Source organism: Oncorhynchus mykiss, chromosome 10 (genome assembly GCF_013265735.2).
Source record: "Oncorhynchus mykiss isolate Arlee chromosome 10, USDA_OmykA_1.1, whole genome shotgun sequence".
In the NCBI taxonomy this organism is placed as follows: domain Eukaryota; kingdom Metazoa; phylum Chordata; class Actinopteri; order Salmoniformes; family Salmonidae; genus Oncorhynchus; species Oncorhynchus mykiss.
In genome coordinates, this window is record NC_048574.1 from 23642321 (window position 1) to 23657569 (window position 15249).

The 15249-nt window shown below is 42.3% G+C and overlaps 1 protein-coding gene across 1 annotated transcript in view; it reads left to right on the forward strand.

Annotated features, from left to right (window-relative positions):
* LOC110533527 (protein turtle homolog B) overlaps positions 1 to 15249 on the forward strand; it is a 198780-nt gene that overhangs the window by 80477 nt on the left and 103054 nt on the right. Inside the window, exon 4 of the mRNA XM_021617823.2 lies at positions 5129 to 5280. Coding sequence (XP_021473498.2) covers positions 5129 to 5280 — 152 coding nt within the window. The remainder of the gene's footprint in view (positions 1 to 5128; positions 5281 to 15249) is intronic.

The window sequence follows — 15249 nt, forward strand, 5'->3', positions numbered from 1 at the left end:
ATCTTCCCATGCCTTTATGTCCTTTTGTTAAGGCCTCATGGCATCTGTTTTGGCTCTGATACCATCATGCCTGACTGTTACCCCATGATTCATCTAAAAGTGTGGTCACTGGGGCAAACTGTCACACAGGTGTTCCCCAGCAGTAGAGTCAAGGCCAGGTGAAGGTTTCAGCACATGCATTATTGAACTAAGGATTTGACTAGTGTGAGGCCCTGAAGTACACTACATCCGATTCCATAGAGGTAGTATCTTGTCTCGTGATCACTGCAGTCTTTCTGTAGGAGAGTGCAGTGCACTTTGTGACTTATTTTCTGTAAATATTTAACTATGTTTGAGGCCCCAGATATTTTCTTCTCCTGTCCCGTTTTCCAAGACTGTGTTTTTTGATATTTGTTACTTTCCAACATCAGGAAGACAGGGGTCTCTCAAACTTAACTTTTAAATATGTGCGCTATACATTTTTCAAACACACAACAAAGTTGGGTATTTCCGAAATGTTAGTGGATGAAGTATTCTTCCCAAAATGTTGTGTGACCTGGAAATTATTTTCTAATTTCAACCATGAAATCCAATAAATATTTTGAAAAGAATTGTGTTGACTACTAAAATGCACAGTAAAGATGTTCAGTCCAGTCATTGCCTTGGTGTAATTTAAATTGAGATTTTCATCCGCATTTCGCCTGTAATTGGGTATTACAGAAACCGTGTGTCCATTAACGTGCAATTCTGTAGTTAGTCAAATTAACAATTTATGTTTGAAGCTTCTGTAAAGCAAAATGTCCCATGGTATGATGTAAATGGAATATTGTTGAAAAAAGATGAGCGGAAGGTTATTATGCACTGTGGCGTTACTGAATTATTGAATACATTGAACAAAACTCACAGATGAATGTGTTTTTATTCTCTTGCCCTATGTGCTGTAATTTAGTTCCATCTCTTTCTCTCTCTTTCTCTCTCTCCCTCTCTCTCGCTCTCTCTCCCTCTTTCAGAAAATTAAGGCAGCATGTTCACAACATTTAAAGAGTTGAGGCGGGGGGGGGTGCGGCTAATGCAGAAAATGAATGAAAACCTTTGAGAAAGTGTTATATAAGTGTACCATAGTAGTGACAAAGACAGCATAACCCACCTCCATAGTGACCATATATATTAATGTTATAACTAGGGCCTAACTGACTTCTCATATTTTTTTACATGTATTTAACTAGGCAAGTCAGTTAAGAAAGCAAAATTGGGACTTCGAGAGATTTGGGTTACGTCTAGGCCATAGTTTTGGTCCTAAATCAGAAGCAAGTAATGAATGGGCCCTGGAAAGATGGAGAGAGGAGGAGAGAGGAAAGAGGGAGAGAAAGTATTCACACTTAAAACATCCCAGAGGAGTAGAGGATGGGGAAAGTGAGTGGAAGTGGCTAGCGGTAGTGGCTCATACACAGTACACTTAGAGGCTATAAATGCCTGGAGATGGTGTTCACAGAGGATTCATTGCTGATTGAGTAAGTGGCTCTTTTGCACCAGGTAGATGAGCACAACTTGCATAGATTGTGTTTTGGAATTTTCAAGGCCTCCTTTTGTATGTACGTGAATAATTAACACAATCATGAATTTGGCAGGATTAGCTAGCAGAGCTAATTTTTGTTTAATCTGGCTATGAACAAAAGGGTTGTGGATAACACTTTATATTACATTTCAGTAATAAACCATTTATAAGGCATTTAGATACAGTTGAAGTCGGAAGTTGACATACACTTAGATTGAAGTCATTAAAACTAGTTTTTCAACCACTCCGCAAATGTCTTGTTAACAAATTATAGTTTTGGCAAGTCGGTTAGGACATCTACTTTGTGCATGACACAAGTAATTTTTCCAACAATTGTTTACAGACAGATTATTTCACTTATAATTTACTGTACCACAATTCTAGTGGGTCAGAAGTTTAATTGGATGTGTACCTGTGGATGTATTTCAAGGCCTACCTTTAAACTCAGTGCCTCTTTGCTTGACATCATGTGAAAATCAAAAGAATTCAGCTAAGACTTCAGAAAAAAATGTAGACCTCCACAAGTCTGGTTCATCCTTGGGAGCAATTTCCAAACACCTGAAGGTACCACGTTCATCTGTACAAACAATAGTATGCAAGTATAAACACCATGGGACCACACAGCCGTCATACAGCTCAGGAAGGAGAAGCGTTCTGTCTCCTAGAGATGGTACGAAAAGTGCAAATCAATCCCAGAACAACAACAAAGGACCTTATGAAGATGCTGGAGGAAACAGGTACAAAAGTATCTATATCCACAGTAAAACAAGTAAGGTTATGTCGATATCGGAAAGGCCACTCAGCAAGGAAGAAGCCACTTGTCCAAAACAGCCATAAAAAAGCCAGACTACGGTTTGCAACTGCACATGGAGAAATGTCCACTGGTCTGATGAAACAAAAATGTAACTGTTTGGCCATGATGACCATCGTTATGTTTGGAGGAAAAAGGGGGAGGCTTGCAATCTGAAGAACACCATCCCAACCGTGAAGCACAGGGGTGGCAGCATCATGTTGTGGGCGTGCTTTGCAGGAGGGACTGGTGCACTTCACAAAACAGATGGCATCATGAGGGAAGAAAAGTATGTGGATATATTGAAGAAACATCTCAAGACATCAGTCAGGAAGTTAAAACTTGGTAGCAAATGGGTCTTCCAAATGGACAATGACCCCAAGCATACTTCCAAAGTTGTGGCAAAATGGCTTAAGGATAACAAAGTCAAGGTATTGGAGTGGCCATCAAAGCCCTGACCTCAATCCCATAGAAAATGTGTGGGCAGAACTGAAAAAGCGTGTGCGAGCAAGAAGGCCTACAAACCTGACTCAGTTACACCAGCTCTGTCAGGAGGAATGGGCCAAAATCCACCCAACTTATTGTGGGAAGCTTGACAAAGGCTACCCAAAACGTTTGACCCAAGTTTAACAAATAAAAGGCAGTGCTACCAAATACTAATTGAGTGTATGTCAACTTCTGACCCACTGGGAATGTGATGAAAGAAATAAAAGCTGAAATAAATCATGATCTCTACTATTATTCGGACATTTCACATTCTTCAAATAAAGTGGTGATCCTAACTGACATAAGACAGGGAATTTGTACAAGGATTAAATGTCAGGAGTTTTGAAAAACTGAGTTTAAATGTATTTGGCTAAGGTGTATGTAAACTTCCGACTTAAGTAGTGTGATGGTCATTTATTAATCATTACTCCTACATTTATAAACCATTTTCAAATCATCAGTGTTTTTTGCTGTCCCTAATATAAACAGCGAGTGCTGTTTATACTTTAGAAATACTTTATAAAGGTTTTGAGTAACTAGTGTAATTTCTCATAAGATGAGCATGACATTCGTAGACATTCCAGCAGTACCTGATGCTTCTTAGCTCTGAAAATGACCTAGATCATATCAATGATAAAAGAATAAGCACACAACACAGAATGTTAATGGAAATATATCTAACATTTTCCTATAAATCAGGGATTCTTGAAAAACGGGACTATCTCAACTTTTCCCAAAATTGTCTCCAAATTGTCCCCATGTTGGGGAATATGAGATTTGAATATCTGAAATAAAATGTCACCAATTACTGATATAAAATGTCACTAATTACTGTTCCAAAAGGACTCAGACAGGTGAGGAAACTTCAAACCTCTTTTCCCATTCACTTTTCCTATTGTAAACGATGAGCTAGATCAAAGGCGCATGTGGAGGATGCATACAAATAATGTGTACACTTTCCTTGACCTACATTGCATACTCTATGAATATGACCACCGCACATGATTTGGGGGGGGGGGGGGGGGGGGGGGTTCTTATGACATTGCCAGCAGTAAGATTTGAATTCAATTTCCAAAAAGACAAAAACTGTATCTTTCAAATGTCACATTCTATTTTCTGACAACAACAAAACATGTGTGCAAAGCTGTCATCAAGGCAAAGGGTGGGTGCTTTTAAGAATCTCAAAACTAAAATGTTTAACACTTTTTTGGTTATTACATGATTCCATATGTGTTATTTCATAGTTTTGATGTCTTCACTATTATTCTACAATGTAGAAAATAATCCAAATAAAGAAAAACCCTAGAAGGAGTAGGTGTGTCCAAACTTTTGATTGGTACTGTAGCTCACAGCAGACTGAAATATAACAAAACTGTTTGACATATAAACACAGGTCTAAAAAAAACTATATTTATGAATTATTAACTACATTCCACCCGAGGCCACTAGAGGGCGATTCCATATGTCATTTGACTGCAGGAAGGGTCTACTACTATTACATGTAGTGAAGACATGAATAAGGGATCCTTATGGTATAGCTGACCATGGTTATTCCTGATTAATTTAGGATTTTAGACTAATCTGATGGAGTTGACCAAATCTCTGGACACATTTTTCTGGAAACACAGCTTTGAGAGAAATATTATTTAAAGTCACAGAAGGCTATGGCAAGAAACTGTATAAGATCACATATTTTTTAGAAGAGTTTGAAATTGGGATCCTTGTGGGAGTAATGATTAATAAATGGTGCACAAACTGTTTGTATATGCCTTTATAAATGGTTTATTACTGAACGTTAATATAAAACTTTACCAGGGCTTGTGCTATTCGGTTAAACACAGGTCATATTTTGGTCCAAACTTCAATTTCAAGTAGTTTATTTGCCATTTGCAGGTATTAACAGTAATATATACATTGGAAATGTTCGTTGAAGCTTACTCACATAGTACAGTACATACACATATACAGTAAAAAGATCATAAAACACTACTGCATTGTATTCATTACTTGTATGTGGTAATGATTACATTGTCCAAGCGAAGTCTGTAAATATTCACTTGATTTTGCGCCTCTACCAGCAACACATCTAAGGTTTGCTAGCTAGAGCTTCTCGTAGTGGATCATTGGATTAATACATTTGAAACAGAATACGTCAACTTTATTTTCCACATTATGGCTTCACACATTGACATAGACAGACATATAAACACAAATATCACACCAAAACACATACAACATTGGAACATTAGAGATTTTCCAGTCTGATATTTGCCAATAACATTTTTCTCACCGTTTATTTTATATTGTCCTCTTCACAGCTCCCCCCAGTTTCACGGACACGCCGCCACTGTACGTTGAGGCCAAGGAAGGCGGCAGCATCACCCTGAGCTGCGTTGCTTCCGGCAATCCCAAGCCCTCCATCAACTGGCTCCGGGAGGGCGAGCCCCTGGAGGACAGCATCAAGTACAAGGTAGGACCCCCACTTCACCACTTCATGTGTTTGCCCCACCTAAAATCAAATCAAATTTTATTTGTCACATAGACATGTTTAGCAGATGTTATTGGGGGTGTAGTGAAATGCATGTGTTTCTAGCTCCAACAGGGCAGTAATATCTAACAATTCACAACAATGCATGCAATACACACAACCTAAAAGTAAAATAATGGAATTAAGGAAAATGTAAACATTAGGATGAGCAATGTCGAAGTGGCATAGACTAAAATACAGTAGAATATAATACAGTATATACATATGAGATGAGTAAAACAAAACTATTAGAGTGACTAGAGTTCCATTATTAAAGTGGCTAGTAATTTCAAGTCAATGTATATGGTGCAGCAGCCTCTAAAGTTCATGGTTACGTAACCGGGTGGAAGCCGCCAAGTGATTACTATTTAACAGTCTAATGGCCACGAGATAGAAGCTGTTTTTCAGTCTCTCGGTCCCAGCTTTGATGCACCTGTACTGACATCGCCTTCTGGATGATAGCGGGGTGAACAGGCAGTGGCTCAGGTGGTTGTTGTCCTGACCTTTTTGGCCTTCCTGTGAAGGTGCTGTAGGTGTCCTGGAGGGCAGGTAATTTGCCCCTGGCTACCTCTTAGGTATTCATGTGATGACCCAAAGAAGTCTATAAGTAGTTCCACTAAGCTAGAAAGGACAACATTGTCTATATAATGCAAACTGTTGAGCAAGTGCAGGAGCGTTATATACAGTGCCTTGCAAAAGTATTCGGCCCCCTTGAACTTTGCGACCTTTTGCCACATTTCAGACTTCAAACATAAAAATATAAAACTGTATTTTTTTGTGAAGAATCAACTACAAGTGGGACACAATCATGAATTTATTGGATATTTCAAACTTTTTTAACAAATCAAAAACTGAAAAATTGGGCGTGCAAAATTATTCAGCCCCTTTACTTTCAGTGCAGCAAACTCTCTCCAGAAGTTCAGTGAGGATCTCTGAATGATCCAATGTTGACCTAAATGACTAATGATGATAAATACAATCCACCTGTCTGTAATCAAGTCTCCGTATAAATGCACCTGCACTGTGATAGTCTCAGAGGTCCGTTAAAAGCGCAGAGAGCATCATGAAGAACAAGGAACACACCAGGCAGGTCCGAGATACTGTTGTGAAGAAGTTTAAAGCCGGATTTGGATACAAAAATATTTCCCAAGCTTTAAAAATCCCAAGGAGCACTGTGCAAGCAATAATATTGAAATGGAAGGAGTATCAGACCACTGCAAATCTACCAAGACCTGGCCGTCCCTCTAAACTTTCAGCTCATACAAGGAGAAGACTGATCAGAGATGCAGCCAAGAGGCCCATGATCACTCTGGATGAACTGCAGAGATCTACAGCTGAGGTGGGAGACTGTCCATAGGACAACAATCAGTCGTATATTGCACAAATCTGGCCTTTATGGAAGAGTGGCAAGAAGAAAGCCATTTCTTAAAGATATCCATAAAAAGTGTCGTTTAAAGTTTGCTACAAGCCACCTGGGAGACACACCAAACATGTGGAAGAAGATGCTCTGGTCAGATGAAACCAAAATTGAACTTTTTGGCAACAATGCAAAACGTTATGTTTGGCGTAAAAGCAACACAGCTGAACACACCATCCCCACTGTCAAACATGGTGGTGGCAGCATCATGGTTTGGGCCTGCTTTTCTTCAGCAGGGACAGGGAAGATGGTTAAAATTGATGGGAAGATGGATGGAGCCAAATACAGGACCATTCTGGAAGAAAACCTGATGGAGTCTGCAAAAGACCTGAGACTGGGACGGAGATTGGTCTTCCAACAAGACAATGATCCAAAACATAAAGCAAAATCTACAATGGAATGGTTCAAAAATAAACATATCCAGGTGTTAGAATGGCCAGACCTGAAGTCCAGACCTGAATCCAATCGAGAATCTGTGGAAAGAACTGAAAACTGCTGTTCACAAATACTCTCCATCCAACCTCTCTGAGCTCGAGCTGTTTTGCAAGGAGGAATGGGAAAAAAATTCGGTCTCTCGATGTGCAAAACTGATAGAGACATACCCCAAGCGACTTACAGCTGTAATCGCAGCAAAAGGTGGCGCTACAAAGTATTAACTTAAGGGGGCTGAATAATTTTGCACGCCCAATTTTTCAGTTTTTGATTTGTTAAAAAAGTTTGAAATATCCAATAAATGTCGTTCCACTTCATGATTGTGTCCCACTTGTTGTTGATTCTTCACAAAAAAATACAGTTTTATATCTTTATGTTTGAAGCCTGAAATGTGGCAAAAGGTTGCAAAGTTCAAGGGGGCCGAATACTTTCGCAAGGCACTGTATGTGTGAATAATGTTAGAAGATAGATTCCTGGTAAACATTACATTTGACCTGCTCCATCTGTTGTCTACTCTATGGCTCTATTCATTGGATTGCATAGTCTGCTAGCTATATGGAGAATTTCTATCCGATTCCATTTACAACTGGCCATGCGTTAATTCCAAATAGAAATGGTATCTGGCTTTTTCGAGCATTAGGGAGTTTAGCGCCGAATAGCCATGGGAGGTCCTTGACTTTGTATTCACAGTATCAAATCAAATTTGATTTGTCACGTTTCATAAACAACAGGTGTAGACTAACAGATAAATGCTTACTTACAGGGCCTTTCCAACAATGCAGAGAGAAAAATAGACAAATAATTGAAAAACAATAACACAAGGAATAAAACACAATGGGTAACGATAACTTGGCTATATACTGTACATGGGATACCAGTAACAAGTTGATGTGCAGGGGTATGAGGTAATTGAGGTAGATACTGTATGTACTGTATAGAAAGTGGGAGAGTGACAAGGCAACAGGATAGATAATAAGCAGTAGCAGCAGCTTATGTGATGAGTCAAAAGAGTTAGTGCAAAAGAGTGTTAATGCAGATAGTCCGGGTATCTATTTGGTTAACTCTTTAGCTTGGGGGTAGAAGCTCTTCAGGGCCCTGTTGGTTCCAGACTTGGTGTATCGGTACTGCTAGACGTGCATTTCTCGCCTTTTATAGAGGTCCTTGATGTACTGGGCCGTACGCACTACCCTCTGTACCGCCTTGCGGTCGGATGCCAAGCAGTTGCCATATCAAGCGGTGATGCAGCTGTGTTGGTATGTGCGGACAATGTTAATTCCTAAGTGATGTGGACACCGAGGAACTCGAAGCTCTTGACCCGCTACACTACAGCCCCATCGATGTGAATAGGGGTGTGCTCGGCCCTCCGTTTCCTGTAGTCCACAATCAGCTCCTTTGTCTTGCTGATGTTGAAGGAACGTTTTTTGTCCTGGCACCACACTGCCTCTCTATAGGCTGTTTCATTGTCATTACTGATCAGGCCTACCACTGTCTTGTCGACAGCAAACTAAATGATTGGTACACGTCCTCTGAGTACGCATCCTGGTAATCCGTCTGGCTCTGCAGCCTTGTGAATGTAAAGCTGTTTAAAGGTCTTACTCACATCGGCAATGGAGAGCAAGATCACACGGTCGTCCGGAACAGCTGGTGCTCTCATGCATGGTTCACTGTTTCTTGCCTCAAAGCGAGCATAGAATACATTTATCTCGTCTGGTAGGCTCGTGTCACTGGGCAGCTTGCGGCTGGGTTTCCCTTTGTAAGATGTGATAGTTTGCACGCCGTGCCAAATCAAATGAGCATCAGAGTGGGCGTAGTAGGATTCGGTCTTAGTCCTGTATTGGCGCTTTGCCTGTTTGATTTCTCGTCGGAGTTCATGGCGGGATTCATTATAAGCGTCCAGATTAGTGTCCCGCTCCTTAAAAAGCGGTAGCTCTAGCTTTTAGCTCAGTGCGGATGTTGACTGTAATCCATGGCTTCTGGTTGGGATATGTACGTACAGTCACTGTGGGGACGACGTCGTCAAAATACTTATTAATTAATGAATCCGGTGACTGATGTGGTAAGCTCCTCAATGTTATCGGATGAATCTGTGCTAGTGAAACAGTCCTGTAACTTAGCATCTGCTTCATCGGACCACTTCTGTATTGAGTGCGTCACTGGTACTTCCTATTTGAGTGCTTGCTTGTAAGCACAAATAAGGAGGATAGAGTTACAGTCAGATTTGCCAAAGGGAGGGCAAGGGAGAGCCTTGTATGCGTTTCTGTGTGTGGAGTAAAGGTGATTAAGAGTTTTGTCGCATCTAATTGCACAAGTGACATGCTGGTGAAAATGAGGTTAAACGGATTTCAGTTACCTTTCAGTCAGCCAACTTCGGTACAACATACTATGGGGGAGTCGCACTCTCATGACTTCGGATATACAATCACGCATGACAAGGCCAATGAAATCCGCGCTTCGCTGGAAGTCCCGCCTTCCACAGGTGATAAGTGTGAGGCTCAGATTCATTCCTTACAAATTTCCGCTCTTCACCTCAGTGTGAACAGGAACGGTTCACGCTATTAAAACAAACAATTGGAACACGAGACTGTCTTATGTTGCGCCAACTACTGTAAACTGTCCTTTAGTGGTCGAGCATGCTGAAGTTTTTATGGATCTTTATTTATTTTATTTAACCTTTATTGAACTAGGCAAGTCAGTTCAAAACAAATATTTACAATGACGGCCTACCAAAAGGCAAAAGACCTCCTGCGACAAGAGAGACAACAGAACACTACATAAAGTGAGACCTAAGACAACAACATAGCAAGGCAGCAACACATGACAAGACAGCATGGTGTCATGAACCGGCTCAAAGTGCGTATCAAAAAAGGAGACAACGTGGAGATAAGGAATAACAAAATATATTTATTTAACTAAAGTCAACTAAATATAATTAACAATGGTGTGTGTAATCAGTAATCAGTAGTGTAAGTGAGTGGTTGTGTGCATAAATGTGATAATGAGGGGTGTTGAAAGGTGCCAACGCAAACAACCAAAAACAGCCACAAAAATGCCACAACCAAAATCTGTGTCTGCATGGAGAGAGTCACCTCAATGAATGGGGAAGAGGTGAATTTATCCTGGGACACACCCAAGCCTCCTTCGCTCATGCTGCCAGACATACCCTCGTAAAACTATCCTACCGATCCTTGACTTCGGCGATGTCATTTACAAAATTGCCCCCAACACTCTACTCAGCAAACTGGATGTAGTCTATGACAGTGCTATCCGTTTTTTCACCAAAGCCCCATATACTACCCACCACTGTGACCTGTATGCACTCGTTGGTTGGCCATCACTACATATCCGTTGCCAAACCCACTGGCTCCAGGTCATCTATAAGTCTTTGCTAGGTAAAGCCCCGTCTTATCTCAGCTCACTGGTCACCATAGCAACACGTGCTCCAGCAGGTATATTGCACTGGTCATCCCCAAAGCCAACACTTCCTTTGGCCGCCTTTCATTCCATTTCTCTGCTGCCAATGACTGAAACGAATTACAAAAATCTCTGAAGCTGGAGTCTTATATCTCCCTCTCTAACTTTAAGCATATGCTGTCAGAGCAGCTTTACCGATCACTGTACCTGTACACAGCCAATCTGTAAATAGCCCACCTAACTACCTCATCCCCATATTATTACTTACCCTCTTGCTCTTTTGCATCCCAGTATCTCTACTTGCACATCATCATCTGCACATCTATCACTCCAGTATTAATACTAAATTGTAATTATTTAACCTCTATGGCCTATTTATTGCCTTACCTCCCTAATCTTCTACATATGCACACACTGTACATAGATTTTATTTTGTGTTATTGACTGTACGTTTCTTTATGTGTAACTCTGTGTTGTTGTTTTTGTCGCACTGCTTTGCTTTATCTTGGCCAGGTCGCAGTTGTAAATGAGAACTTGTTCTCAACTGCCCTACCTGGTTAAATAAAGGTGAAATAAAATAAAAGCATTCTTTCGGGGGTTTGGTGTGAGCACTGCATAGCATTCTAGCCAGATTGGATAACTTGCAGAGGCGAGCTAGATATTATTAGCTATTCCTGCCTCCCCAAGGTGGAGTTGCTTGTGTAGCTGTCTTGTTTACTATACGTAGCCTGAAGTCGCTTGGTTATTCAAAATGGACCATGCTTTGGTCAAAGAGGCTAACTAGCCTAGCTTAGACTAATGAGCCTCCTGGCTAATATCGGCTATCATCATAACTTCCGGTGAATGAAGCTTACTAGCGTTGTGGCAACCCCATTCCTATTTTCAATTCCTTGAGTTGGAGGGAGTAGATATAGAGGGGCTTCCGTGCTCCTCCGATGAGGAAGTAGGCCCAGAGCAGCTGTGCCGATCTACAAAAACATTGCCATGACGACAGTGCCCACACATTTTGTTACAGCAAACGGGTTACTACGTTAGCCAATGCCAGAGCCCTCTGTGCCCATAAAGGGGCCGGGCTTCATGCAGGCAATACAGTCTCACGGAAGCACAATGTGTGTTGGAAGCTTGTCCATGTTTAATGCCCCTCTGGTACCCTGCGCTCCACGGTGTTCACGGGGTCCAAGGCGTATATCAATCTCTGTCCACAAGGGGGCACCCCTCCCCCATAGGTGACCCATTGCCGATTCCTCCCTGTAGCTCACTAGTCCCTATGAGGTGTCTATTGATATAGATTATGGGCCCTGTAGGTGATTCCTGGGAATTCCATTGAATTACGAATTGTCCCTGCCTGTTACCACCGAAGGGGTCCGTTTTTCAGAGCTGTCTGTCCCATTCCCATCCATGCTACAAGGCACTTTGTTACAAGTGCCTATGACTGGTCGGTTGGGTAACCTCCATGATAAAGTTATTTTCCCAGTGTCTATTTTTAAATGCGTGAGGCCAAGTGCTGGGTGCCAGCCGGTTACCGGAACGCATCTTACCACCTAAACCGAGTGAGGCTCGTTATGTCACTGATCGCCGGAGTCCTTGTACCCAGAGTGGGCCAGGCTTTAGGCAAACCTTGGCACATAAACCCCTAAGTTCATCAGTGTTCACGGGTGTCAAAAATGTTGTCCCCTGCAGGTGATTTCAATGAAAAGTGTCCCTTCTCCACGTTCAGACACATGGTTGTCAAAAGTAGTAGAAATTGAAAAATAACCAATCTCTCCCAGTCCATGAGTTGGCGTCCCGCCCCTTCAGATGGCACTTCACTGGAGGCTTGCTGTGTGCTCCGACCAATCGCGCGTATGCGCAGTGTCGCCCTGGATCATGTGAACAGTGACGTCAGGGTACAGGCTACAATTTGTTGTGCGTACCCCACACTTCGGTGGCATCCTCACGTTGACTGTTCCCGAGGCCTAAAGCGCCCATTTTGAGGGAGGATATATCCTCCCGTCTCCAGAAGCAGGCAATCCGAGTGGTTCCTATGTCGAAGATCCAGGACTGATGGTACAGCTGGTATTTCCTGGTTCTAAAAAAGTATGGGACACAGTGTGTTTTTGCCAGTGCCAGTGCCAATGCCTACCATTCCAATGGGGCTATTTTTGATGAGGCCCTGGATGCATCTCGCAGCCTACTGGACACGGCCCAGTAGTGGTCAGTAGTGGTCAGAACCAACAATATCATCAAATCAAATCAAATTTATTTATATAACCCTTCGTACATCAGCTGATATCTCAAAGTGCTGTACAGAAACCCAGCCTAAAACCCCAAACAGCAAGCAATGCAGGTGTAGAAGCACGGTGGCTAGGAAAAACTCCCTAGAAAGGCCAAAACCTAGGAAGAAACCTAGAGAGGAACCAGGCTATGTGGGGTGGCCAGTCCTCTTCTGGCTGTGCCGGGTGGAGATTATAACAGAACATGGCCAAGATGTTCAAGTGTTCATAAATGACCAGCATGGTCCAATAATAATAAGGTAGAAGAGTTGAAACTGGAGCAGCAGCACGGCCAGGTGGACTGGGGACAGCAAGGCGTCATCATGTCAGGTAGTCCTGAGGCATGGTCCTAGGGCTCAGGTCCTCCGAGAGAGAGAAAGAAAGAGAGAAAGAGAGAATTAGAGAGAGCACACTTAAATTCACACAGGACACCGAATAGGACAGGAGAAGTACTCCAGATATAACAGACTGACCCTAGCCCCCCGACACATAAACTACTGCAGCATAAATACTGGAGGCTGAAACAGGAGGGGTCAGGAGACACTGTGGCCCCATCTGAGGACACCCCCGGACAGGCCCAAACAGGAAGGATGTCAATATGTCAGTAGTGGCATGCATCAACGCTCTTGGTTCACGGAGATCATTCGCTTTGGCCTTCGCTAAACGTGTTGGGGATCTCCACGCGTTATCCGCTACTCAGTTCTAACCAGGCGACTTTAAGGTGATGTTGCATCCAAATGTGGCCTTCGCTAAACGTGTTGGGGATCTCCACGCGTTATCCGCTACTCAGTTCTAACCAGGCGACTTTAAGGTGATGTTGCATCCAAATGTGGCCTTCGCTAAACGTGTTGGGGATCTCCACGCATTATCCGCTACTCAGTTCTAACCAGGCGACTTTAAGGTGATGTTGCATCCAAATGTGGCCTTCGCTAAACGTGTTGGGGATCTCCACGCATTATCCGCTACTCAGTTCTAACCAGGCGACTTTAAGGTGATGTTGCATCCAAATGTGGCCTTCGCTAAACGTGTTGGGGATCTCCACGCATTATCCGCTACTCAGTTCTAACCAGGCGACTTTAAGGTGATGTTGCATCCAAATGTGGCCTTCGCTAAACGTGTTGGGGATCTCCACGCATTATCCGCTACTCAGTTCTAACCAGGCGACTTTAAGGTGATGTTGCATCCAAATGTGGCCTTCGCTAAACGTGTTGGGGATCTCCACGCATTATCCGCTACTCAGTTCTAACCAGGCGACTTTAAGGTGATGTTGCATCCAAATGTGGCCTTCGCTAAACGTGTTGGGGATCTCCACGCATTATCCGCTACTCAGTTCTAACCAGGCGACTTTAAGGTGATGTTGCATCCAAATGTGGCCTTCGCTAAACGTGTTGGGGATCTCCACGCGTTATCCGCTACTCCAAATGTGAGTCCAAATGTGGCCTTTGCTTGAGAAAGTCATGTCTATGATCCTACAGGTCCTTAGCTTTTGAGCGATTTCCCTATTCACCTCCTTTTGCTTCTGAATAGCAACAGAGGTTAGGTGCAATATGCAGTGATTTTGTCAAATTTGTCGCAAAAATGCTCTGATGAGGGAAAACTTTTGTTGACGTGTGGCTTGATTGAACTTTATTATGTGGTAAATGTACAGTGATTGGATGAAATAGTGAGCCCTCTTTGTACTGCTGTGATGGGTAATTTTATGCAATAGAATTTAGATGATTGGACTGTTTTATGCATAAATAGTGCAGTGATTGGTCAAATGTGCAAGCCCTCGCATACTATGTGGGGAATTGTTGATTTAGCAAAAAATTTAACAATTGAGGAATCCTGGGGGGACTGTAATTACATGACACTAGCAAGCATCGCTGAATGTTAACGTAGTTTGAAGTGTAAATGATAAGAAAATGGACTTTGCCCTCCTTGACGCTGCATCAGATATATGTCGTGGTGGAGAGCTGAACGAATGAACACTGGTTTTGACAGAGCTTACAACCGTGTTTGTTCCATTGACTTTTGAGGGATAGGAGTGGAGGAGTGCTCTCGTGTGGGTGTGTTTGTGTGTTTGTTTATGTGTTTGTGTGTTCTTTTCAGCTGCTATATATCTCCTCTCCCTGAGACACATACACACATGCACAGAGAAAAGAGGAGAGTAAAAGTGTGTGTGTGTGTGCGTGTGTGAGAGCACGAGAGAGAGAGAGAGAGAGAGAGACTTTGACTTTTGGTCTTTCTTTATTGAAACATTCTCAATTCATTTAAAACTCACCCCGCCACTCCTAAAATAAATAAAATTAAAAAAAATACATAAAAAATATATCCTGTACTGCATTCATGTACCATACTCATCTTTCCATCTACCACATGATACAAATCACCATACACAAAAACCCTCTCCTACAACCG